Raw genomic sequence first — 27,500 nt, 5'->3', positions numbered from 1 at the left:
CCCCAGGTACTTCTAGCTCTGCACCACCTCCATGTCCTCCCCCTGGATGGAAACAGGAGACAGGGGGACCCTAGTCCTCTTAAAGTCCACCACCATCTCCTTTGTCTTGCTGATGTTGAGTAGCAGGTGGTTCTACTTACACCACTCAACAAAACTGTCCACTAGTCCTCTGTGCTCGGTCTCTTGGCCTCCACTGACACATCCCACAATAGCAGAATCGTCAGAGAAATTCTGCAGATGGCAAGTATCTGTGTTGTGCCTGAAATCCGAGGTATAGAGGGTGAAGAGGAAGGGTGCCAGAACTGTCCCCTGGGGGGCACCAGTGCTGCACACCACCCAACCCGACACACATCCCTACAGCCATACAAACTGTGGCCTGTTGGACAGGTAGTTCGTAATCCAGGAAACAATGGGGGAGTCCACCTGCATCCTCAGCAGCTTTTCCGCAAGTAGTAAGGGCTGTATGGTGTTAAATGCACTGGAGACGTCAAAGAACATGACCCTCACAGTGCTGCCAGCCTTATCTAAATGGGAGTGAGCTCTGTGTAGCAGGTAGATGATGGCATCATCCACACCAATGTCTGCCTGGTAGGCAAACTGCAAGGATGTCTTCACCAGGGGCCTGATGTGTGCTAGCACCAGTCTTTCTATGGTCTTCATGCTGTGGGATGTCAAGGCTACCGGTCTATAGTCATTCAGAACACTGAGGTTCCTTTTCTTTGGTACCGGTACCAGGCAGGATGTTTTCCACAATGATGGGACCTTTTCCAGACAGAGGCTCAGGTTAAAGAGGTACTGGAGTACTCCACACAGCTGGTCTGCGCAGACTTTGAGCACCCTCGGGCTCACACCGTCAGGGCCCGCAGCCTTCCTGGTGCAGAGTTTCCCCAGTTCTCTCTTCACCTGAGCCGTACTGATGAAGACACTTGAGTGGGGGGTGGTGGGGAGGTCATTGGCTGTGGCAGTGGTGTTCGGGGGACAGAATGATGGGGGGCGCTGAAGAGTTGTGAAGTGAGGAAATGGTGGGGCTGGAGGAGGAGGGGAATGGAGGGGATGTGTGAATGGAGTCAGAGGGGCTGGAGAGGGAGAGGAAAGGGAGAGGGTACTGGATGGGGCAAGGGGGTAGATGAGAGGTGTGAATGGATCCAGACAGGGCAGGGGGAGGGGAGGGGGGCTGGTCCTCTAGCTGAGCAGGGCTGGAGGAGCTAGGGGGAGGAGAAGGAGAAGGAGGATGGAGTGGTGAGTCATTAGTGGAGCTGGGGAGAGGGAGACAATGAGCCTCCGATTCAAACTAGTTGAAGAACTGGTTCAACTCGTTGGCCCTGTCCAGATCTCCAGCCACTTGCTTGTAGCCGGTGATCTTCCTCACGCTGCTCCACACCTCTCTTGTGTTGTTGTCCTGCAGGCTGTCAGAGGCAGAATCAGAATCAGAATCAGAATCAGAATTATTTTATTTGGCCAAGTATATTTGCACATACAGGAAATTGTCCTCCCTCTTAATTTATGAAATTGTGACACGTTGCCTATCGATAAGCTATCAGATTCTGTGGTGCTGAAATTAGCGATTGTATGCTTTGGAGAAATGTTTATTGGTCTTCATTTTGTGTCGCATGTATTGACTTGTTCAGTAAAGTTGGAAATTCACACGTTGCAGATTGTAAAAAGAGTCCACCTCCCCAATTCAAAGCAAAGGTATAGGCTACTAATCAGCAACCAATGGATCTTTTTAGAATATCCAACTGTCCTGTCCACCTAAGCCGCCAACTCGCGAAGCCGCCAACTCGTGGCTGACACATTTGATTTTATAACATTTTTGGAAGGAGGGAGTGGCCCAAATTTCGATCAGCGCTCTCTGGGCGGCTATGACTTCCATGGCACTTACCACAGGACAAGAGGTTCCTGGCTTATTTCAAACCTGGCCCTTTCAACCCATCAAAGTCATACCTTGGCTTCAGTTGGCAAAATTCACTCTTCACCTCTCCACTGTGATAGTCGACATGTAGTGAGGGTGTGAGCGCAATGTGGTTATTACCTGCATCACCTGTGGTTGCTACATATTGGTGGTGGTAGTGAATTAAGCAATAATACAATAATTCCTTAGAGGTTGTGATATATCGTCAATATTGTCTCGGGTAGGGGGAGTTGTTAGGTACTATGCGCAGCGGCAAAGCCCTGCCGAGTGACAATATTGACGATAAATCACAGCCTTGCGGCATTATTGCTTTGATGCAACGGTTACACAACAAATACGAAAATTCTGACAAGAAAACAGTGCTTTAAGTAATTCTTTCGTGATAGATTGTGGTCGTTTCTGCCCTGCGCTGAGAAATGTAGTTTCCCAAAACTACAAACGATGTCAAGGGAACGTACACACATCTACGTATATCACAACAGGTGATTTAACTGTGACATTATTATTATTATTATTATTATTATTATTATTATTATTATTATTATTATTATTATTATTAAATCACGGCTTCGAACGGCTCTTACCAACAATGCTAGTTTTCATCAATATTTTCTAGTTTCAATCAAGTGTATAATATATATGATTTAACGATTCAATGGTGGTACACCACACCTATTCACGTCATTGTCTGATTCAGTGATCTACGTGACTGCAGGAGGATCTTCAATGTGCATTATAAATATGTCTTGGCTGCTTGTTATGCTTTGTTTGCAACTGAAACACTCACTCAGTGACTTAAAGGGAACACCCAATTGACTTCATGTGACTGTGTATCCCATAATAAAGTCTATCAATTGCATTAGAGACTTCTAGAAAGAAAGACAGACACACAGACAGATAAACACACACACACACACACACACACACACACACACACACACACACACACACACACACACACACACACGTCTGCCTGGTCCAAAGTCTCTGTAAACGCAAAGGATGCCATTATAAGGTTTACACCAACCAAAATGCACTACTCAATTATCTTGTTCACACATTATACAAATGAATATACTGAATATATGAAATATATGAATGAATATATTTCTTTTTTTTTGCTGCCAAGGGGACGATTTAATAAAGTGAAAACATATGACAACTGCACTATTCTTGCAGCAGATGCTATCAAGTTGACAATACTGTGTGGAGAATATGGATTTTGTATGGTCCAATTCCTGATGGGTAGGTTTGACTAATTGCGATAAGGAGACTACAGGGTTGTGTGTGATGGGACCCTGTTTGTAGCCTGTCATGCTTAGGATCATACTGGTGCTTGGTTTCACATTTTATCTCTGTTCCATAATGGAATGTCTTGACTTTTACATCCTCCCTAAAACTGTACGTAACCTGAAGGTGAAACAAAGTTTTAATGTTCTCTCAGAGGGAACCCGTTGTTGCTGCTTTTTGTTACCATGCGGCTGTAGGAATTCGGATGTTTTCATCACCATTATGGCATACTGGTAATACTATTCTGTATTGAGTCAGCTTACGTATTTAAGAAGAATAGAATAGATCCATGTCATTGTGTTTTTGATTGAGCAGATTCATGTAATTATATCTTTCTTTTTTTCTTTTTTTTTTTTATCTATGTCAAAGTTTAGAGGATGTCGTGACAGGGGATACTTCCTTGTAATTCAATATTCTCCATAAGCTAATACTGTTACCTAATCTTATTGGCCTAAATTGCTGTGTACACCCAGGTGTTGTAACTTGGTTTTCATAACAACTCAATTAATTATGAACTAAATGCCACTCTATCAGGTGAATTACATATTCTCCTATCAACACAAATATAAGCCTTGATTACATAATTGCAGTAGAAAGGATGATTCCTCTGAAACCTGCCTGCTAAACCAAGTGCCATTTAGACACAGTCGTTTATGTCTCTGCAAATTGTGTTGCCACAATATGCAACCCGTGTCATTTTTTACAGAGGCTTGTCAGTATGGAAATGACGTGCTCGGGGACTTTTGGCGAGCCCATAAAGGATTCTCTCGCTAACCACCGTGTTCTCAGTGTCGGGATCAAGGCGAGGACAGGACAACTCATCTGCCGCGGTCTGTGTTGTGAACTGTGGAAGCAGGATAAGCGCAATAGCGGCCGCCACTTGAGGCTTTGGAAAAGCCAGTTTCGCGAGTGACATCACCGTGCATTTACAGTAGGCACAAGGGTGGGGAACAAAACAAGCGGTCATCCTCGAAAAGGGAAGCGCGAGGGACACACAAATGTGAGCGACACAGCGACACAGGTGCAGTGTGAAATCAAACTGGCGGTGCTCTTAGGATGCAGAAGTCACCTGTGGAAGATGCCAACTTCCTCTCCAAATATTTATTCTGGTAAGAAATGCATTCTTCTGCATCTTTGTCCGGGTGTGCTTTTAGAAGCGTAAATGTATACAGAGGTTGTCTGGAGGCGGATAACAGATTTGGAGAGCGCGTCTTTGAAACTAGAGGTCACACATCTAACAGTTATCCACCATGGTTTCCATGGCCATCACAAGTTCAATACTTCATGTAAATCGTTAAAAATGCCCAACTTTGTTTTGTCCTGTTTTTGCCTGGAAAGGAAATTCCAGCTGTCCTCTGCGCTTCAGTGCGTCATGTTCTGATTGTCCTGCTTGCATAATGATATCATTGTGTGGAATGTCATTGATACTAAACATCTATCACCATATTTGTCCCGTGCGTAAAAGAGCACCATATCCTGTACAATAAGTACAGCACGCGGACGTCCTGATATTAGACATTCTTTGAAAGCAAATGATTGTCATCCTAGTCATTTTAGTCATTATGGAACACATTTAGCATTCACTGCTTTAGTTGTTTGGTATTCCTTCTCGTGGCATAGATTCAACAGGTATGTTGATTGATTCAGATGACATTGGTTTAATTCCAATAAGATATCACTGTAGATATTCATACACTGTATCATGTACAGCACACACTGCAATGGGTGTGGATGTATTGTGTGTGTGTGTGTGTGTGTGTGTGTGTGTGTGTGTGTGTGTGTGTGTGTGTGTGTGTGTGTGGTGGGGAGAGGGGGTGAAATAGCCAAGCCAAGTCAAACCTCTTATTCCATTTATTTGCAGGTGGACATCACCGCTTTTGAGGAAGGGATTCAGAAAGAAGTTGGAATTGTCAGATGTTTACAAGGCACCCTCATATGATCTTGCAGACAACCTCTCAGAGCGACTTGAAAGGTTTGTATTTGCAACATTTTATTTAGCAAAATTCAAACAATCGCAAACTTGTGCGTCATCAGAATTTACCTCTGAATTATAACACAATTTGATTACACACAGGCACACACACACACAACTTTACTGTCCAAATTTGATTCCACTCATTCAAATTGAGTGCTGTAGGGAACACAAAACAATGAAATGTGTGCTCCAATCGCATATTTAGCCTACAAAGTTACTTTATACAGTAGTTTATACCTGAGGGTACACCTAAGATAGAATGCGTTTTTGTTGGTGTTTTTTTGCCCTTCAGTTGTTTCTCTTGGTGAGTTGAGTGGGTGGACTTTCCTTGGTGCCCTTTAACTGTATTTACTGTAATAACCAGTCCCCCCATCCAATGAGCAGAATGATTAGCAAAGAAACTGGAAATTCTAGACGTTCAGCCCCAACCGAAAATATGGGATGGCATTTGGGGGGGGGGGGCAGACATCAACGTTGATGTGTCCCAAACAAACAGACCAGTGATGGGATGACCCCCCCCCTCCTCCCTCTCTTTACCTCTTTTTCTGTCACTCTGTGTGTGTGTGTGTGTGTGTGTGTGTGTGTGTGTGTGTGTGTGTGTGTGTTTGTGTGTGTGTGTGTGTGTGTTTATCTGTCTGTGTGTCTGTCTTTCTGTCTGTCTGCCTTGTTTGCTTCCTCTCCCTGTCCGTCTAATCTCTTTCTCTCTCTCTCTCTCTTTCTCTCTCTCTCTCTCCCTCTCTCCTTCACACCCCCCTCTCTCTGCCTCCCCTTCTCCTCATTTTATGCCTCCCTCCTCTCTCCTTTGCCCCCCGTTCTTTAAGACTGGGTAAATGTCACACATTCGAGAGGATTTTGGAGGGAGAAAAAAAGTAAAAGAAAAAAAAAAAAACAGTAGGCCACCCGTTAAATGCCACCCGTGTTTTCGCCCCCGAAACTACGCAAACATGCCATGCCCCATGCTGGCTCTGCCATGGGGGGCCCCTATGGGGCGAGGGCAGGAGCCACGTTACGGTAAATGGTGCCAGCACTCTCTAAATGGGCGTAAAAGTCGACCTTTGCAAGGGACAGACGCCCGGAGGGTGATGAATGACGAGCGGGTTGGAAAAAAAACAACTAACATTAAAGGTCTGCTGGGAATTTGAACTTTACCTTTCGATGACCAGGTTGGTATGGTCACCTCTCTCTCTCTCTTGTTCATTCTCTCTCTCTCTCAATCTCTCATTTTGTCACCTTTTTCTCTCTCCCCTTCCTCTCTCCTCTTCTCCCCCTCCCCCCCCCCCCTCTCTCTTGCCCACACACTATCTCTCCTACTCACTCATTCCCTTCACCCCCCCCCCCCCCCCCCCCGCCTCTCTCTCCCTCGTTCATCAAGGTCTCTCTAGTTTGCGCTCTGTCCAGTAACTCAGCCAGATCACCCAGGTTATAGATGAGGGGGTCTGAACAATGTGGTCACTTTTACTGTTACTGTTACAGTCAGTCGACGTGTGAGGGGTTGTGCAATCCAACCCCTGTGCAATATTCTGCGGAATGTATATTTTTCTTGCCTTAAATGTATATAATTGGAAATGTTCTTTTATTGCCTCTTATATTTTGCTATTATAGTTTATATGTCTTTTATATTCACTATGTACCCCCAGCAAAAGCATCTCACACGATTGTACTTGTATAACCGGAGTGACAAATAAACATCTTAATCCTAATCTAATCTAAGGATTTGTTTAACCGCTGTTTAACTCTTCTTCTTCTTCTTCTTCTTCTTCTTCTTCTTCTTCTTTGGTTCCTGATGTAGAGAATGGGACCGAGAAATGGCGTCGGCCAAGAACAAGCCCCGGCTCATGCGAGCGCTTTCCCGATGTTTCCTATGGCCGTTTATCTTCTTTGGAGTCTTGTTGTACTTCGGGGTAAGTGAGTCAGTGGAGGCAGGTGGAGGTAGAAATCGGAGGACGGGCATTCCATTCCATGCATCACAATGAGGCGAACTCTCCGATTTCCTGGAGAGCCGTAGGATGTATGTAGGATTTTGTTCCAGCCTAGCTCAAATGTATCTGAATGAAGCCAACTAATCATGGTCGATTTACAGCCTGACAGGAATCGAACTTGCCAAAACCCAGTGTGCATACATGTGCATACTAAGGACCAGAGTTGGCCAGCCCTGCTTCAAGTAGAGCCACACTACTCACATCGAAATTAGGTCACAATGAAGGTGGTATCTATCTGAGCAATATAGTGTTCATATGGCAACATTGCTTATAAGTCCACCCCTCTCTCATATGTCAAATGAATGATTGGATTGTTCGCGCCAAAGAGGACATGCTATATAACACTAGGTAAACGCACATGGCCAGTTCCTCTCATTGAGAGCACAGTGCTAACTTGTACTGTGTGTGGTGCTCGCCAGTGAATTAGCGATATTACTATGGTATGGGAAAGCATGTGCCACTGGGGTGTGAGTGTCCCCCTGTCCTCTTCTCGCAGAAAGGAAGCTGACAACATCTGTTACATAACCGCATTTAGAGTCATCCCCATAGCGATCGGATTGAATGCCTGGTAGTAGTTCAGGGGGCCTGGTGGAGGTTTTTATTCAAGATGTCATCAAGAAGACATTCAAGATGATGATATAATCAAGATATCAGGAGATGATTGAAAACAGTGTATGCTGTATGTGTGACATTCGAGAATGGTCCAATATGTACTCTTTAATGCATGACAGGGTGTGGATTAACAGCCAAGGTCCACACACTTCCGGCAGTTGTGACAGTGCACGAGACCGCACCAATGAAATCTATAGTACAGCATGACCAGTCAGTTTGGCTCTGTTTTGGCACCGTTGACTCTTCAGTGGGCAACTGCTTTTTAAAGGTCAAGATGTTGGTTTATATCCGAAACAGACATTCACTTTGCCATGTAAGTTAGAGTTGTGTTAGCAGTTTTGTAAGCAATCAGGACTAATGCCTAACCCTAATGCCCAATGATTCCCTTGCATAAAGTTACAGGATTAGATTCAATTGTATCCAATTCAATTCAAATCTCAAACTGGCCCGGAGATTAACCTGTGTTATCTCTCTCTCTCTCTCTCTCTCTCTCTCTCTCTCTCTCTCTCTCTGGTATTTTTTTGCAGGAGGCATCGAAAACAGTGCAACCCCAGCTCCTGGGTCGTATCATTGCCTCATTCGACCCCTTCCACGCACCGGAGCGGGAGCAGGGCTACTTCCTGGCACTGGGTCTGTGTCTCCTCTTCACCGCCCGCTTCCTTCTCCTGCAGCCCGCCATCTTTGGCCTGCACCACCTGGGCATGCAGATCCGCATCGCCCTCTTCAGTCTCATATATAAAAAGGTGTGTGGTGGGGTGAGGGGGGCTGGGGTGAGGTGGGGTGAGGGGGGGTGAGGGGGGCTGGGGTGAGGGGGGTTGGGGTGAGGTGAGGTGGGGTGAGGGGGGCTGGGGTGAGGTGGGGTGAGGGGGGTTGGGGTGAGGGGGGTTGGGGTGAGGTGGGGTGGGGTGAGGGGGGTTGGGGTGAGGTGGGGTGAGGTGGGGTGAGGGGGGTTGGGGTGAGGGGGGTTGGGGTGAGGTGGGGTGGGGTGAGGGGGGCTGGGGTGAGGTGGGGTGAGGGGGGTTGGGGTGAGGGGGGTTGGGGTGAGGTGGGGTGGGGTGAGGGGGGTTGGGGTGAGGTGGGGTGAGGGGGGTTGGGGTGAGGTGGGAAGAGTGTGTTGGGTGAGGTGGTGGGGCAAACAGGCGTTGGGGGGGTCGCGGTGAGAGGGTGTGTGTGTGTGTGTGTGTGTGTGTGTGTGTGTGTGTGTGTGTGTGTGTGTTGGATTGGGGGGAGGGTGCGTGAGTGTGTATGGGTTGGGTGAGGTGGTGGTGGGTGATGGGGGGCGTGGGGGGATGGGGTGTGTGAGTGTGGGTGTGTGTTGGGTGAGGTGCTGGTTGGGGATAGGGGGGTTGGGTGAGGCGGGGGGATATGGGTTGGGTGAGGTGGGGGGGGGGTATGGGGGGGGTTGGGTGAGGCGGGGGGCTAGGGGTTGGGTGAGGTGGGGGGGGGGGGGTATGGGTTCACCTAAGGTTATTGGTTCACCAGTGTTACAGCTCAGTGTACTGCTAAAACTAGTGCCAGTGTGTTCCACAAGCGAGGAGCCAAGAAGCCGACTACCAACTCATTATCAGCTACTCTTTGAACAACATTTAATGTTCACGTTATGATCTATTGATAAGTGCCACTCGTTAAGTGTTTCAGCCGCCCTGTGAAAGCAGTTTCAGTGGGTGAACTTGTGAGCACGGTATAACAGTAAAAGTGGAGGAAATGGTTTAGCTGTATTCAAAAACATAATTCAACCTATAACAAAATAAAGTGAGCAATTTTCAGTTTAGACTTCATGGCTATGGTTACGACACGTTATGCAACCTGTAACAGAATAAAGTGAGCAATTTTCAGTTTAGTCTTCATGGCTATGGTTACGACACGTTATGCAACCTGTAACAGAATAAAGTGAGGAAGTTTCAGTTTAGACTGGCTGTGGTTTGACAGTCGGCCTGTTTGTGACTGTCTGATTCACAATGACAGCTCAAAGAGGAACAGTTATTTTATAGGCTATATACTGTAGGTGTAGGGGGTCCCCTGTATCTTTGGATGTACAGTGTGTGTGTGTGTGTGTGTGTGTGTGTGTGTGTGTGTGTGTGTGTGTCATAAGAATTGGGACAGTGCATGGGAAGCATTTATTCTTCTATTGGCTCTATACTCTTATGATTTGAAATCAAACAATTACTATCAGGTTAAAGTGTCGATTATCAGCTGTTAGTTGATGGTATTGTGTACTTATTGGTAGACACCATTTAGAAATGACACACAAGGTGATACATAGTCGGACTATTTCAGGGCACCAAAAGTAATGGGACAGATTAATATAATCCGAAATTAAGCACTCATGTAACTGTAACTGCCTGAAGTCTGCAACCCATTGACCCCACCACCTGTACTGCAGCCAACAGTTGTTTGTTTGTTTTGAGGTATTTTTGCCTTAAATCTTATCACCAGGACATTAAATGCATGTTCAATTGAATTTAAATCTGGAGATTGATTTAGCCAGTAAAGAACCTTCCACTTTGTGTCCCTGAAAAACTCTCTTAAAGCACTGGCCAATGAATTTGAGGCATTTGTTGTACCCAAGGAGACAAGATGTTTCTGTCCACAGAATACATACTGCCGTCAGCAGTTACATCATCAGTTAAGATAAATTAGCCAGTTCTAGTGGCAGCTATACATTCCCAAACCATAACGCCCCCACCACCGTGTTTCACAGATGAGGTGGTATGCTGTAAATCTTGGGCAGATCCTTTTTTCTCCAACTATTTCCACTAACTAGTGGTTTGCACCTTTCAGTGAAGCCTCCGTAGTTCGGCTGGTGATCTGTGGGAGGTTTTCTTGGGGGTTTTCTTAATCCTGGTAAGCATTCTCTGTACATTCTTTGTCATCCACTGTAGAAGTCTTCCTTGGCCTACCAGGCCGTTTGCAACTGCTGAGCTCACCAGTGCTTTCTTTCTTTTTAATGATGTTCCAAACTGTTGATTTTTGATAATTCTAAGGTTTTGACTGTGTTCCCCTGCTTTACCTCCAAGTATTCCTCATCCACTGAACATGCCAAAACCATCTCATTAGTAGTATTAATTGTATGATTTCTACTTGCGTGGAGGATGACAGTATAGAAGATCTATGAATAGCATTCCTAGAACGCTTCATCTGTGCAGCACACTGCACGGCACACCGTATTCACACACTGCTGTGAGGGTCAGGCCGTGTGACACACCCCTCTTAGTGTCACACACAGAAGCCACTCTGGCTGAAGATTGACTTGGCTCAGCTCCCCCCCCCCCCCCCCCTTCCCTGCCCCCCCGCCCCCATCACGTTTGTGACCTCTGTGTGTGTGTGTGTGTGCATCTCCCTCTCTTTCTTCACCTTTGACCTCGTAGACTCTGAAGCTGTCCAGTCGAGTCCTGGACAAGATCAGCACAGGTCAGCTGGTCAGCCTGATGTCAGCCCACCTCAACAAGCTGGACGAGGTAAGAGAGAAGCTTTTCAGACCTATACTAGCAGGATTTTTGCTGCATTGTTGATTGTTGAATGGATGCTTCAGAAGGACCTCATTGCGCGGTCGGTCAAGAGCAGTGGTCACCAGTCCCCAGTGCTGGACAGTGGGCAGGGATGTGTTCTAGCCAGGGGAGGCTGGTGGCGATAGGTGGGCGGGCTCTTTGTAATGCATGGAATGGAATGAGGAATGCCCCCTCGCTTGGGTCTTCCACGTGGGAGGCCCAGGTTCGAACCCCCCCCCCACCCCCCCATCACACATGCAAATGGCTCCACTTCGAATCCGTCCCTACATATATCGGTGGTGGAAAACAACTGGGCCATTAGTCAAGCTAACATAGGACGAGGACGCCGCGTTAACCGACGTAGCTAGAGAAAGGGGGAGGTGGCCTGAACTCTGGAACTCCGGGGGAGAAGGTAGAGTAGTGGTGTTGAATGTTGATACACTCTGCAACCCGCTCCAAGGTAATTATCACCAGGTTTGGATGTGGCTTGGTCCTACACTCCGATCTCTAAGAACTATTATGTGCGTTCTCTTTCCTGACACCTTCCGATGACCTTGTTTGTTTTTTGGGATGGAAGAGTACAGTGGTTGAGGGGGTTAGGTATTGTTATGTCCATCAGGGGTTCCAATTCAGTCAGTTTAAGTTAATCCATTTGAGTTATTGATAATTACAGAATCCAGTTATTTAGTCAATTTAATGCATTTCAGTGGAACTGCTGAAAGGGTGAGGATGAAAGCCAGCAAAAACTATCATTAGTTTATTAATTCATTCATTCATTCATTCATTCATTCGTTCATTCAGTGAGTCAGTCAGACATTAATCCATTGGTTCATTCATTCATTCACTGACTACACTTCTTGAGGCTTGAAAAAGTGTGCCCCTGGTTAAAGTGGTGAGTTGCATGTACTCTGTGTGTCCCTGATGCTGCAGTAGTCTGCCAGATTACCTGTCACTGTGTGCAGGGGATCACTATGTGCTTGTCTTTGTGTTAGGGTGCACTTTACTGAATGTCTCTCTACTTTCCAGTGGAAACCAAATAGTGATACAACTTGCGATGTTGGTAAATCAGTGATTTTTGTAAATTTGGCAAATAGATGATCGTGTGTGTGTGTATGTGTGTTTCAGAGTCTTGGCCTGGCCCACTTTGTGTGGATCACCCCTCTCCAGTGTATCTTGTGTGTGGGGCTGATCTGGGAACTGATTGAGGTCAATGGCTTCTGTGCCCTTGCTGCCCTCACCTTGCTGGGCATCATCCAGGCCTGCCTCTCCCAGAAGATGGGTCCTCATAGGTGGGCACAACACACACACACACACACACACACACACACACACACACACACACACACACACACGCACACACACACACACACACACACACACTGTTTGTTTCTCACTGTACCAGCCAGTCCCTTGGGCAGGTTACTCTCCTGGCCGTATCTCTCATTTGATGGGTTGGTACCTTGATCTCCCTCCCTGTGATCTCAGGGAACGGCATGCCCTGTGCCCATGAGAGATGTCAACAATCTGGGAAACCCCGCATTCAGATGGGAAGAACTTCTCATTTAAGACCATAGTACAGTCGTACCCAGTAATGTCATAATCTGTTTGCACGTGTCACAGCACAACGTCACAGAGGCGTAGATGTGGAGAATTAATCACATAATATCAAATATGAATTCACAAATAATCTCAATCACCCTAAAACTAAGTAGGAAAATTGCTGAAATCACAGTACATACCAGTTAAGTCTTCACATGTGTCACCCAGCATTATCAGCAGTTTGCATGTTTTGTAAGATTGAATTATTTGTTATTTAATTAACTCATATTTTCTTTCTTGTGGATTCTCCCACATCATGTCCACAGTGTACTTTCCCCACACCTCTAATACAGTACACTCTGTGTATGTCTTATCTAGTGTGTGTGTGTGTGTGTGTGTGTGTCTCCTTAGTGTTGTATATGTGCTATACGCGTGCACGTGTGTGTGTGTGTGTGTGTGTGTGTGTGTGTCTGTGTATGTGTGTGTGTGTGTGTGTGTGTGTGTGTGTGTGTGTGTGTGTGTGTGTGTGTGTGTGTGCGAGTATGCCTATGCACGCCTATGTGTGTCATTACTACAAACCATGTGTGTGTTTTCTCCCATCAGGGTAAAGAGAGCGGGTATGATCAGTCGCCGACTGGCTCTCACCTCTGAGATCGTGGAGAACATCCACTCGGTGAAGGCCTACGGCTGGGAGGAGGTGATGGAGACCATCATCAAGAACATCAGGCAGTAAGACACACCGCTGACACAGAGAACACTCACAAAGCCTCTGAGAACCCAACAAGAGCTTCATTCATAAGAACCTAAGAAGAGCCTTCGAGAACCCAGTGGAACCTGATAAATAGAACAAGATGTTATTTCTAGAACGTTAGGGAACATGTTAGTCTGGTTCCAGAATGTTGTGAGGTAACATGATAGATTAGATTAGATAAGATTAGATTAGATTAATCTTTGTAATATAATAATAATATATGCCATTTTAGCTGAAGCTTTTATCCAAAGCAACTTGCATTGCAGTGAGTGCATACATTTTTCAGTATATATGGTCCCTGGGTATGGTAGCTGGGCTATCGCCGGGATTCTGAGTTCAGCAGAGTAACAGCAGCAGGGAAGAAGCTGTTCCTGAGCCTGCTGGTAGGAGAGTTGTATTAGAAGGTCTAAAAAACCTTCTGACAAGATCAAAGAAAATGTTGTATTCATGTTACGGAAAAGTCCAGGAGACGCAGAATTCTGGGTACAATACAATGTTAACTGGCGTAGATAACCTGTGACTCTCATTAATGGATCCAACCTATCAAGACACAATGACTGAGTTCCAAGTAAGGTTCTCTAAGACCAATAAGATCGAATCACAACACTTGACAATCCTGCATTGTGTGGTCAAACCGATAGAGACCCACCCAGAGCATGTGATGCGCTTTGTAAGACGATGTTGGATTTGGTTTTAGTGGGAAATTGTTCAATCTAATGTCTGATCGAACAGTTCAACAGCGGACAGTAAATCAATTGGTCTCAAGGCTTTATTAGATCACCCATTCCTCTAAATGCAAGCATGTCATTGCGTCAAGACCTCTCCTTTGATTTGTGTCTGTGTAACGGAGGTGGTTTGGAGTTTATGTGATGAGTAGCCTTTCATGAGACCGGAAAACTTGGGTTGACTAAGCTTTAGCTTAGCGGGTTAACGTGGTCTATGGCATGAAGGAAAGCTGGGCTCACACTTTGTTGGACACATTTGGACTAAAGAGAAATCTCTAAAGAGAAATCTACATTTACATTCACACTTATGGCATTTAGCAGAAGCCTTTGTCCAAAGCGACTTACAACAAATACATTTGTTTAAGTAAGTGAATCATCTATCCATCAGTCATCATAAGATAAAGTAATCAATGCTCAGACCAGGGGCCATAGGCAGTCACAATGCTAGAAGATCTAACAGTTCTTTATCCCCTGTGGTCATGGGATGGAATAAACAAACAGTCACAGTTATGGAATAAGCAGTATAAATCCAGTCCATTGTTATCATCATTATTATTCCTAAAATTGAATGAATTCAACTGGTATTCATAGCCTTCTCGATCATACTGTATTTCACTCATGAAATGTATTTCTGTATGAAATATATATTATATAACTCTTTAACTTTGCAATAAATTTTTACATACAAGTTTGTCAATATAGAACATATTTCCATTGATGTCAATATATAAAACATACTGTGTTCTTTCTCTCCCAGGGGCGAGATGACACTGACGCGTAAGATTGGCTCACTGCGCTATTTCTACAGCGCCTCCTACTTCTTCTCGGCCATCCTGGTCATTGTGTCGGCCATTGTGCCCCACGCCCTGAGCAAGGGCATCATCCTGCGCCGCATCTTCACCACCGCCTCCTACTGCATGGTGCTGCGCATGACCCTCACCCGCCAGCTGCCCGGCTCCATCCAGATGTGGTACGACACACTGGCGCTGGTCAAGAAGATCGAGGTAGGCCGGGCGTTTAATGGGGGCAGGGAGGTCGATTGAGGTAGGCCGGGCGTTTAATGGGGACAGGGAGGTCGATCGAGGTAGGGCGGGCATTTAATGGGGGCAGGGAGGTCGATTGAGGTAGGGCGGGCATTTAATGTGGACAGGGAGGTCGATTGAGGTAGGGCGGGCATTTAATGGGGACAGGGAGGTAGATTGAGGTAGGGCGGGCGTTTAATGGGGACAGGGAGGTCGATCGAGGTAGGGCGGGCATTTAATGGGGACAGGGAGGTCGATTGAGGTAGAGGAATGGGTGGGGGGAAAGAGGAAGCAAAGTTAAAGGCTCCAACCAGTATGACACACTGGCACCGGTCAAGAACATTGAGGTAAGGTGTCACAGAGGGTGTTGGTGGAGGGCGTGTATGGGAAGAGGGTTTGATGTGGAAGGAGGTAGAAAAGTTCAATGGTCTTTTGTGAATGAGATAGGATCCCGGATGTTTTCGGCGGGTGTGTGTGTGGAGGCAGCAACGGGTCTGGTGATTTAGGGCAAAGTTCGAGAACGAAACATTAGGTTTTTTTGATTGAATTAGATTGAAGCACGTTGTCATCTGTTGTAGTCACTGCCGATGCATGTGGCTATGGTAAGTACAGTGTGTTAGAGGGACGGAGGGGAAGGAGGGGAGAAAGAGGATAGGTTGTAATAGTAACATGGGTTGATGATAACTGGTTTTTATCATAGAGTTATGCCAGTGTCCGAGGATTATGTAATTGTTGGCCTGCTGATTTGTTGTTTTGATCGCCGTGCCTCAAAGGCTCATGGGAGTTGTTGTACATACAGAAAGTGCAGAGGAAGTTACATCGTAATGCACGGACGCGCATGCACAGACGTGCGCGCACACACACACACACACACACACACACACACACACACACACACACACATGAACTCATTCACACACACTCTTCAGTACTGTACAGTTACAACCCAGGACACAGCATGCCTTGCATTGTTACACTACTGTTGGTACTATCTATGGGCGGGGAAGAATAAAGACTTGGAATTTGTTTTGTTGCAGAGATAATGTCCTTGTTTGTTTCAAACTGTATCCTGTTGGTTGTTTTAAGCTCGAGTGTTTTTTTTAAAAATGGTTTCCTTTTTGATGTCTTCTAGGAATACCTCACCAAAGAAGAGTACAAAGTCTTGGAATATAACTTGACCACAACAGAGGTGGAGCTGGTGAATGTGACCGCTTCCTGGGATGAGGTACTTTTGTGTGTGTGTGTGTGTGTGTGTGTGCGTGTGCGTATCCGTGTGCGTGTGCACGTGTGCTTGTGTGTGTGTGTGTGTGTGTGTGTGCGTGTGCGTGTGCGTGTGCGCGTGCTTGTGTGTGTGTGTGCGTGTGAGTGTGCATGTGTGTGTGTGTGTGTGCGCACGTGCATGCTTGTGTGTGTGTGTGTGTGTGTTTGTGCGTGTGTGTGTGTGTGTGTGTGTGTGTGTGTGTGTGTGTGTGTGTGTGTGTGTGGAGGTGGCTGTACAAGATAAACACCTCACTAACCCTATTAACTGTAATTTGTACCACAAGCATCCCATTTCCTCCCATACCAACAATATACTCAAGGTACCAATTATGTAATCTTATCAGTAGCAAAGCACAGGTATGACATTTAGTTTATCTAGTTATCTCATAGGAAGGGAGCATGTGTGTGAGGTAAGAAAGTGATCTCAGTTCAGTATCAGAATAATCAGTTACTCTATCCAACCATGTTTTTAGTTTTTTTCCCCTCTCAAACCCAAATTCAATCTCACTGTCTTTGGCAAGTCTTTGTAGTTGGGAATTCAATGCATCGCACAGAATTGTGCTGGGATTCTATCCCTGTCTTCCTTCTTCCCGGAATGTTCTATTTAGGAAGGGGGGGTGTGGTCTTTCTTTATTGCTGCATGTACGTCACCTCATTACAATATGAATGTGACACGGAACCCCTGACATTAGACAAACAGTGACCCATAAACTGCCTTAGAAGCCAATGATTAAACCAGTGACTCACCATAGAGGTTCCCCTTTTCTCTACTCAGAAACATCTCACCACCGTGATTAGTATGGTAACGGTGATAGATTGAGGGGAAATTATGCCTTTTTCTCAGGGGCCAAAGAGTCTCCTGTTTCTCACCAATATGCTTCTCCCTCTAGGCTAGTTGAATACTCCTGATACAACCAGTTTAGCATACTCAAATGTGGACTCACTTAAGTATGCATCCATTGTTAAGACAAGCTGTCTGATAGAACACACAGTATTGTTTGCTATTTTAGATATTCAATGTATTCTTAGCGCAAGAAGCTGGGTACATTTCTTTAATGTGTCACATAGCTCAAAATGTCATTGCAGTTCATTGATAGGATGAAGTGTGTTTTTCCAATTAGTGTGTCATAGCTGAACATTTTTAGTGGCCGGCCATTTTATGTAATGTTGTTTTACAAAAGAGACCTGATCGAGAGAGGCCGGTCTTCTGTGTGGTGTTTGTTTAATATAAGGGTGAGAGTAACCCCTGTTCCCCTCCATTCTCACCTTCACCCAGGGTATTGGGGAGCTGTTTGAGAAGATCAAGCAGGAGAACAAGGCCAACGCGCACCCCAACGGCGACGGGGGGCTGTTCTTCACCAACCTGTACGTGACGCCCGTCCTCAAGAACATCAGCTTGTACCTGGAGAAGGGCAAGATGCTGGCTGTGGCTGGATCCACCGGCTCAGGCAAGGTATGAGGACTACACTGTCTGGAAGCACTGGGCGAAAGAAAACTGTCGCTAGTATTTCGTTCGCCAACCACCAAGGTGTATGAACAAAAGAGCAAACTGAAGAAGGCTATAAGTACACCAAACCATGTTGGTATTCACAAGTAGGCAGTGGCTGAATATGTGGTCCTCTGTGGCTCAGTTGGTAGAGCATGGTGTTAACAATGCTTAGATTGTGGGTCCAATTCCCGCTGGGACAATATATACTGAAAGATTTATGCACTCACTGCAATGTAAGTTGCTTTGGATAAAAGTGTCAGCTAAATGGTATACATAGTATGTTCCTCTCTAAATGGGCCAGGGTTGACTACTGCAATACACTCTTGGCTGGTCTCCCTGCCTCCATCATCAGGCCTCTGCAGCTCATCCAGAATGCTGCTGCCTGTCTGGTGTTCAATCTCCCCAAATTCTCCCATGTCACTCCCCTCCTCTGCACCCTTCACTGGCTCCCAGTAGCAGCTTGCAGCAGATTCAAGACCCTGGTGCTTGCCTACTGGGTGGCAAAGGGAACAGCCCCTCCCTACTTGCAAGCAATAGTCAAACCCCTGCCCGATCACTCCATTCTTCCACCTTGGCTGGCCGCCTGGCACCACCACCTCTACGTGGATGCAGCAGCTGCACTACTCGGCCACAGCTTTTCATTGTCCTGGCGCCTCGCTGGTGGAATGAGCTTCCCACTGCTGTCAGGACTGCAGAGTCACTACCAATCTTCTGACATAGATTGAAGACCCATCTCTTCAGGCTACATCTTAACGGTTCCTCCTAAAGACCTCTTCACCCCCACTACCCCCCTGTACAAGTTTCTCTCCTGTCAATAAAAAAAATATATTCTTCTAGCATTGTGACTGCCAATGGCCCCTGGTCCGAGCATTGATTACTTTATCTTATGATGACTGATGGATAGATGATTCACTGACTTAAACAAATGTATTTGTTGGAAGTCGCTTTGGATAAAGGCGTCTGCTAAACGCCATAAATGTAAATGTAAATGTAAATGGTTGGGATCAATTCGATTTCCATTCAGTAAATTTGGGAAGGGGTTAGAATACACGATTCTGGGATGGGTGCTTTTGTGTGTGTTTTGTTCATGATCATGACATTATCTCCCTCACAACTGTGTGTGTGTCTCCACACAGAGTTCCCTGCTGATGATGATCCTCGGGGAGCTGGTTCCATCAGAGGGCAAGATCCGACACAGCGGCCGTATCTCCTTCTCTCCTCAGACCTCCTGGATCATGCCAGGAACCATCCGTGACAACATTGTGTTTGGCCTCACCTACGACGAGCACCGCTACACCTCCGTCATCAAGGCCTGCCAGTTGGAAGAGGTAGGGTGTAGTGAAACAAACTGTACCCCTGTAATTGTTTGTTACAAGTTAGCTTGGTCTTAGGTGTGGTGTGGTGTTTCTCCGGTTCGACCTCAATCTGTGTCCAGTGGTTCATTTGTCTCTTTCTTTTCAGCTATTCCTTTTTAACTGCCTGTCTCTGTCTCTGTCTCTGTCTCTGACTCTCTGTCTCTGTATGTGTGTGTGTGTGTGTGTGTGTGTGTGTGTGTGTGTGTGTGTGTGTGTGTGTCTCTCTCTCTCTCTCTCTTTCTCTCTCTCTCACACACACACACACACACACACACACACACACACGCACACACACACACACACACCTGCCGCCTGTCTCTTGCACATTTATCCCCTTTAGTCCAACCGCCTCCTTGTCTCTTGCATTCTATCTGGCTGCCTACCCTGGAGCCTTTGTGAGGTATCAAGGTGTGTCATATTTCCTAAGTCCCCCTTACCCCCTTCTAGATTGGCCCTCCTGATGCCCAAGTGAGACAATAGGATCGCCTCCCTTGCACGCACACACACACACACACACACACACACACACATGCACACACGCACACACACACACACACACACACACACACGCACAGGAGCCCCAGTGTTGAGTGACTGACCCTAGCTGTAGCCCCAGTGTGTTCAGACCATTACCACAGCAGGGGGGCCATGTCACTGGACTACTGTCCCAGACACTCCAGTTGTCATGGAGACCCCACATTATGTCACTGGGAAGGAATATCAGCTTGCCCACAGTCATCAGTGCAGAGCAGACAAGAACATTTGCTGTGTAGGACGAGGAGCTCTAATCTGTATGTTATACAGTGTGATAGGGATAAGTCATTGTTGGCACATTCAGACTATCGAGATGACATAACAAAAGTTGAATGGCACCACTCTGAGCTGTTGCCCAATTGACTAAGCAAGATGTATGGCACACACTTGGGGGACGGTGTCCCACAAAAGGCCTCTTGAGGCACTGTTTTAAACCCGCCTCACCCCACCCTGATCTTCCCCCATTATTTTTGAGAAGTGAGTGCCCTAATGGCTGTTTGACCAAAAACAAGTGTGTTTTCACAGCAAACAGTGGTGGCATGCAATACTGACGGCCCAATGTTAAAAACACTCTCAGTTTTGTCTCCCAACAACAGGTGTAAAATGTTGCCATGAGGTGCCTATCTGATTAACAATGGGGAGAAAAGCCTCAACAAACACCCTTAAAACAAGAGCCTTTTGAAACCAAATGAGAGAAAAAACTCAACAAACACCCTTAAAACAAGAGCCTTTTGAAACCAAATGAGGAATAACAGCTACTGTGAAACTCTCTGTCGTGACACGCGAAGTTGCAACAATCGGTAGTGAATTCCTGATTGTTTCGAGAAACACACTTCAGTAACTAGGCAACCCTAAACGTAAAATTGAACAGTTTGAGCCTTTTGATGGTTTTCAGTAGTGGACCTTCTGAAAATGTTGCTTTTATCAGAAAATCTAATTTTAGAGTAATTTTAGTGTCTCAGAGTTTATCTGTAAAGCAACCTGGCGATTGATCTGACAGGCCAAAAAGAGTGACACCTGCTTCTGAGTGCCCAGACAAAAGGTTGTCTTTAGTTGGTTTGTGTTTGTGTTCCAGTATTTTGTTGCCCCCTAAAGGCCAGACAACATCCATGGGTGGTCTGGTTAGTTGTGAACCCAATAATTAGCCATTAGCTTGTAGCTTTTAGCGCTAGCCGGACAGTTGCTTTGTTCAGTATGAGACACACAAGGTGCCTTTTTTCGCTTGATGTTTTACAACCTTTTAAATAAACTGTTAACTCAACTCCCCAACGCCCTCCTTTTGGACAGCGGAAGTTGCAATTGAAAAGGTAGGAGGTTTTATAATGATAGACTTGTTCCATCACTGTATGACTTTCACCTATTGTCTTTCATTTGTGGGAGTGTGTGTGTGTGTGTGTGTGTGGGGGGGGGGGGGGTGAGTATTTTGTGCTGGTGGTGGGAGTGTGTGTAGTGAGGTATGCGTGTGTGTGTTTCTGACGCATAGAAACCATTTGATGAACGTATTTTTGTGTGCTGGCATTTAGACTTTTGGATCCCAACCTTTCTCTCCTGGTTACAGGAACGTTCTACATGCCCTTAAGGAATGATAGACATAAATAAAACCATTGTTTTTATTTTGCTGGTGCAATATCAGCCAGCTGTTTTGTCTGCTGCGAACACACAAACGTAAACATGGTATTGAACTTTACTTTTCCTTCAGTTTTCATGCATTTCATCAGCAAAACAAAGAATTGTGACGTCCTTACCTCCTCATTTTGTTCTGTGCTTCTTGGTTCAGTGTACATCACACAATTTTATGTCAAGGACTCTCAATCTTGGTCCTAGCAGTGCCATGCCTAAGTAATGGGACAGTGAAGCATTTTTTCTTCTTTTGGCTCTACACTCCAATTACTATGAGGTTAAAGTAGAAATTATCAGCTTTTATTTGATGGTATTTGTGTACATATTGGTTTCACCATTCAGAAATTACAACACTTTTTATGCATAGTCTTCTATTTTAGCGTACCCAAAAGAAATGGGACAATTGACTTGACAGGTATTTCTGGTAAGTCAGGTGTGTTCCATCACATCATTTGTGCAGGCATAAGAGAACTGACCAGAGTAATTGCAGGAGGAAATTTTGGAGAAAAAAGGATCTGCCCAAGATTTACAGCATACCACACACAAATACACAAATACACAAATACCATTAAAAAATCGGAGAATCTCTACTTTAACCTCATTGTAATTGTTTGATTTCAAATCCAATGTACTGATCAGTACTTTCTATTCATATTTTTCCTAAACTTTAGAACTAGGCTTGAGAATCCCTTCTTTATCTTTGTGACTTTGTGATCTTGCCATGAGTACTGTGTGTAACCCCCCTTTTCTTCCTCAGGACCTGGCCCTCCTGCCGGAGAAAGACAAGACGCCACTTATGGAGGGAGGGGTGACCCTGAGTGGGGGTCAAAGGGCGCGTATCGGCCTGGCCAGGTACGCCAAGTCACACCTGAGTGTCTCTCAGCACATATTACTCTCAAATACCTGTCACCAGTTGCCCGTGGCAACATTGAAACTTGTCGTTTCATCAGACAGGTCCTATTCAGAGAGACAGAGACAGCACTAAGCTAGATTTTAATCATTTCTTACAGTTTTTCTTGCTCAAGTTCACATGCTCACAGCAATAACTTACATGAGCATAACAGTAACATTTTCAGCAAAACAGTAAGTGATTTCTCATTGCTTTCACACAAAATGCTATGTTAATGTTAGGCATCACGTTTTAACAGTCGAATACTGTTTTGAAAAAATGTGCTCAAGCAATCAAGAAAAACTGTAATGCATTAGCTCTGAAATACTTTAGATAAAAAATTGATGATTAAGGTTAAACGTGATTGCTCAGATTGATATTGAAGATGGTCATATATTGATTCATCCACAATATGTTTCATTTGCCTGCCAGAATACTGGTTTGACACATTGTATAGCACTAACTGTTTGTAATATAGTACTGCATAATGATCCCTCCTCCTGTCTTCCTTATCTGTCTGTTAGTACGGCTACTTTATCTGTAGGGTTTTATGATCTAATTTGTTTTATTGCTGGTGCTTTTACGGCCTCAGTGCTATTTTATTATGCTATTAAATCTATGTGGATCCCGACACTCCGACACGCTCATATTTTTCATGCATTATTTATTGGTTTAGTGTCCTGGCGTCAGTTTGCTCTAACAGAGAGTACCATTTTAGCATGGCTTTCAAGTGAATGCATTGCGTAGATGTAATCTCATGGACGACTCATTTCAACCCTGTTTGATTAATTTCATCTGTGTGTGTGTGTGTGTGTGTGTGTGTGTGTGTGCGTGTGTGCGTGTGTGTGCATGTGTGTGCAGAGCTGTGTACAAAGACGCTGACCTCTACCTGTTGGACTCGCCCTTCACTCACCTGGACATAGTGACAGAGAAAGAGATCTTTGAGAGGTCTGTGTTCCAATACTTTCAGTCTTTCATCTGGGCTGGGGGATGGGACAGGGTGGGTTTGTAAGAGTCTGGGCTGAGGGAAGGTTAAGGTTGCCTCTTCTTGTCTTTGACACAGTGGAATGGTGGGAAGTAAAGTGTATCATTATCCTCTCAGTTAACCATGACTTTGCTTTTCAACAGTATGTATGAAGCAGTGGAAGCTGGTGGAGACATTGGAGGAGGGGCTCATTGTAATGCATGGAATGGAATGAGGAATGGTATTAAACACACATGTTTGATACCATTCCTCATTCTATTCCATGCATTACAATGAGTCAGTCCTCCAATTTCTACCTCCACCAGCCTCCACTGGTATGTAACCTTAGGGGATAAGTCATAACCCTGATCTGTTGATTAGATATGTGATAAAATAGAAATGTTTGAATGGAATCCGTTTGGTCAGCTCCATAAAAGAGTTGAATGACACATCGTCAGCCACTCTCTTCCCAGAGGTACAGACAGGAACAGAATTCAATGGCAACGTTAGCTATCTATATCTTTCCCCAGGTGCCTTTGCAAACTGATGGCCTCCAAGACGCGCATTGTGGTCACCAGCAAGCTGGACCACCTGAAGCGGGCTGACAAGGTCCTGCTGCTGCACAACGGCGTCTGCTACTTTTACGGCTCCTTCTACGAGCTGCAGGCGCAGCGGCCCGACTTCAGCTCCCTCCTCCTGGGCCTGGAGGCCTACGACAACATCAACGCCGAACGCCGCAGCTCCATCCTCACCGAGACCCTCCGCCGGGTCTCTGTCGACGAGTCTGCGGGGCTACGTGGCCCCGAGCCCATCCGACAATCATTCCGTCAGCCCCCACCCCCGATCATCGTCCCGGGACCCCAAGGCATGGCCGGAGGTGACGGTCTGGCAGAAAAGCGCAAGCAGTCACTCATCCTCAGCCCCCTGGCGGCCGCCCGCAAGTTCTCCTTCATTGGGAACGGCCAGCAAGCCCCCAATAGCCCCCCTTCGACCCTGATCGACGACGGAGTCCGAAACCTTTCGGAAAGAAAATTCTCAGTCGTACCCGAAGACGATCAAGTGGAAGAGGTTCTACCCAGGGGGAACCTGTACCACCACGGGCTGCAGCACCTCAGCGTGCAGCGGCGCCAGTCTGTGCTGGCGTTCATCACTAACGCCCAGGGGCAAGGGCGCAGGGAGCACATGCAGTCATCCTTCAGGAAGAAGCTGTCCATCACGCCACAGTGCGACTTGGCCTCCGAACTGGACATCTACGCCCGTCGCCTGTCCAAGGACAGTGTCTATGACATCAGCGAGGATGTAGATGAGGAGGACATGGAGGTTGGTTTTCTTGTTTATTTACTTTTGTTTTACCTGATCAGTAAGTATTTATCACTGTTATTCAGTATGAGGATGATATGGAGGTTTTAGGGGGCAGTGAGATGCACATGGGACCAGAAAGGGGTCAATCACCATTTCATTACATTTTCTTGGACCATTTGCTTCAATAGCACACTGTAAAAATACACTGTGTAAAATAAATGTATTAAAGAAATGCATTAAAGAAATGCTTAGGTTGTTGATTTCATTGCTTCTTTGTTGCAGCAATGCTTTGCAGACGAGCGGGAAAACGTCTTTGAAACTACCTCGTGGAACACATACCTACGTTACATAGCCACCAACAGGAACCTCGTATATGTCCTCATTTTCATTTTCTTGGTCTTTGTTATTGAGGTACAGATACTGTATTAAAAGATGCCTGTTTGTACAGAATTTTCATTATTTTTTTGGGCAATATTAGATCCGTGCATGTTGCCACCAGGAGTCTAAGTGTCTCATCTGCTTCTTTGCTGTAGGTTGCTGGCTCTGTCATCGGCATATTTCTCATCACAGAGTAAGTGTTTGTTTTCTTTTTCCAAACTGAAATAGAATCAAAAGCTTTTGCAATTCAGTGATATGAGTTCCCTTGACTTGATTTGGAGAGGTTCTGGATATTGTGGAAGTACTAGGTGAAGCAATTTCAACAAGAGCTTATCAACGAGGAGACCAGCTGGATGAAAAAACAACATCCATGGCAGTCCCTCAGAACCAGTATTAGGAAACATCTCCTGTTTAGATCCAATTCAAACCCTTCCAATCTCTTCGCCAATTCCCAGTAAGATCTGGAAGGAGGAGGCCAACCCTTCGGCGCCCAACTTTGTGGACAATCAACACCCCAACGCCTCATCGCAGGCCTCCCACCAGGCGGTCATCGTCACGCCAACCAGCGCCTATTACATAATCTACATCTATGTGGCAACGTCGGAGAGCGTGCTGGCGCTGGGGTTCTTCAGGGGTCTACCATTGGTCCATACGTTACTGACTGTGTCCAAGAGGCTGCACGAGCAGATGTTGAGCGCCGTGCTCAGGGCCCCTATGGGCGTGCTCAACACCATGAAGACTGGTGAGTGGCCCATTGAACACGGAGACTTAAAGAAACGCTACAGGATTCGTGTATATTTTCAGCCATTAGTTCTAAAATGAGTGCTCATGAGCCAAAAAGGGATCTCCGAAATATAAAAAGAAAATAGACAAGAAATTACCTGATTGGACAAAGTACCACTACCATGAGCAAAAGATTGTTGGCCCATAAACTAAGGACTTCTTTTGTCTAATGAGATAAGATATCGATTAACATTATGTCATGAACCATACAGTCAACATTTGATGTAATTTGATGTCTCTTTAATTAAGGGCTCACTGATCAATCAAGGAATGGAAGGGAACCGCTTCGTACTGTTTCAGATATAAAGCTTTTGACACTTTGACGATAAAACATATCCTGTCAGTCCCAGGGGCAACAGCCCCATGGCGTGATCTCAATATCCATCAGTCAATTAGATTGGCAGACAGTCAAACGGTCAATCTTCAATCTTCCATTCGTTGGTCAATTAATCCATATATCAATCATCCACCAGTGTGTGTTTTTCTCTCCCAGGTCGCATCATGAACAGGTTCACCAAAGACATGGCCACCATAGACGACATGCTGCCTCTCGTGCTGTTTGACCTCATCCAGGTACTGAAGGTGTCCGGCCAGTGGCTGATGTCATTTGAACAAAAACACATACAGAACTAATACTGTATGGGGCTTACTTCTCAGACTATAGCTAGCGATGAGAATTGTGCATACCTTACTACATCCCTAACTACCCCTCCCTCTCTCTCTCTCTCTCTCTCTCTCTCTCATCCTCTCTCTCTCTCTCTCTCTCTCTCATCATCCTCCCCCTCTCTCTCTCTCTCTCTCTCTCTCTCCCTCACATCCTCTCTCTCTCCCTCTCATCCTCTCTCTCCCTCTCTCTCTCTCTCATCCTCCCTCTCTCCCTCCAGTTAACATTGATAGTACTGGGGGCCATTTTCACAGTGTCCATCATACGACCATACATCTTCATCGCCGCCATTCCCCTGGCGGTCATCTTTGTAATGCTGAGGAAGTACTTCCTGCGAACGGGTCAGCAACTGAAACAGCTAGAGGCTGAAGGTGAGACTGGGGGGTGGGTGGGTGGGTGTGTAGATTTGTTCATTTACATTTTTATTATTTTATTTTTATTTTTATTTTATTCAAGTATCCAGCATTCAAGATCCAGAGCCGTTTAACATTAAACATTTAAAAGTATTTGAGGTGTGCTCGATTTCATTTGGAGAGATGAGAAAGAAGGGGGGAAAGAGAGAAAGAGAAGAGAAAGGAAGAGAGAAGAGAAAAGTACTCAAAATAAAAGAGACCTGAGAGGGTAGCAAGGGAAGACAGTGAGACTACTCAGAGACAGTGAGACTACTCGGAGACAGTGAGACTACTCGGAGACAGTGCGACCACTCAGAGACAGTGAGACTACTCGGAGACAGTGAGACTACTCAGTAGTCAGTGAGACTACTCAGAGACAGTGAGAGCCATCTTGTCTGTCAGTACGACGGCTCTCTGCTGGCATGGCTGGTGCGAGTGGCACTGTGCCAGGGGTCAAAGGTGAACATAATGGACGAAAACAGGGTGGGAGAAGGAGAGGATAGATGAGTCAGCGCAAAGGGGTGGCGACTGCTAAAGGGAAATGGGATGGGACCAGTGTGAGGTCAGCTCTCCTCCA

At 45.8% G+C, this 27,500-nt stretch overlaps 1 protein-coding gene across 1 annotated transcript in view; it reads left to right on the top strand.

Moving 5' to 3' along the window:
* Positions 1–4,000: 4,000 nt before the first annotated feature.
* The window catches only part of cftr (CF transmembrane conductance regulator), a 33,473-nt gene continuing 9,973 nt past the window's right edge, over positions 4,001–27,500 (top strand). Inside the window, exons 1-19 of the mRNA XM_083665584.1 lie at positions 4,001–4,311; positions 5,064–5,174; positions 6,967–7,078; positions 8,296–8,511; positions 11,137–11,226; positions 12,382–12,545; positions 13,399–13,524; positions 15,029–15,275; positions 16,426–16,518; positions 17,830–18,006; positions 19,179–19,370; positions 22,309–22,403; positions 23,302–23,388; positions 23,935–24,724; positions 24,989–25,117; positions 25,240–25,277; positions 25,540–25,826; positions 26,361–26,440; positions 26,752–26,902. Coding sequence (XP_083521710.1) covers positions 4,259–4,311; positions 5,064–5,174; positions 6,967–7,078; positions 8,296–8,511; positions 11,137–11,226; positions 12,382–12,545; positions 13,399–13,524; positions 15,029–15,275; positions 16,426–16,518; positions 17,830–18,006; positions 19,179–19,370; positions 22,309–22,403; positions 23,302–23,388; positions 23,935–24,724; positions 24,989–25,117; positions 25,240–25,277; positions 25,540–25,826; positions 26,361–26,440; positions 26,752–26,902 — 3,238 coding nt within the window. The 5' untranslated portion in view covers positions 4,001–4,258. The remainder of the gene's footprint in view (positions 4,312–5,063; positions 5,175–6,966; positions 7,079–8,295; positions 8,512–11,136; positions 11,227–12,381; positions 12,546–13,398; positions 13,525–15,028; positions 15,276–16,425; positions 16,519–17,829; positions 18,007–19,178; positions 19,371–22,308; positions 22,404–23,301; positions 23,389–23,934; positions 24,725–24,988; positions 25,118–25,239; positions 25,278–25,539; positions 25,827–26,360; positions 26,441–26,751; positions 26,903–27,500) is intronic.

Source organism: Argentina silus, assembly GCF_951799395.1.
Source record: "Argentina silus genome assembly, chromosome: 3".
Classification (NCBI taxonomy): domain Eukaryota; kingdom Metazoa; phylum Chordata; class Actinopteri; order Argentiniformes; family Argentinidae; genus Argentina; species Argentina silus.
The sequence above is the reverse complement of the archived record's forward strand: the minus strand, read 5'-3'. Positions and strand labels throughout refer to the sequence as shown.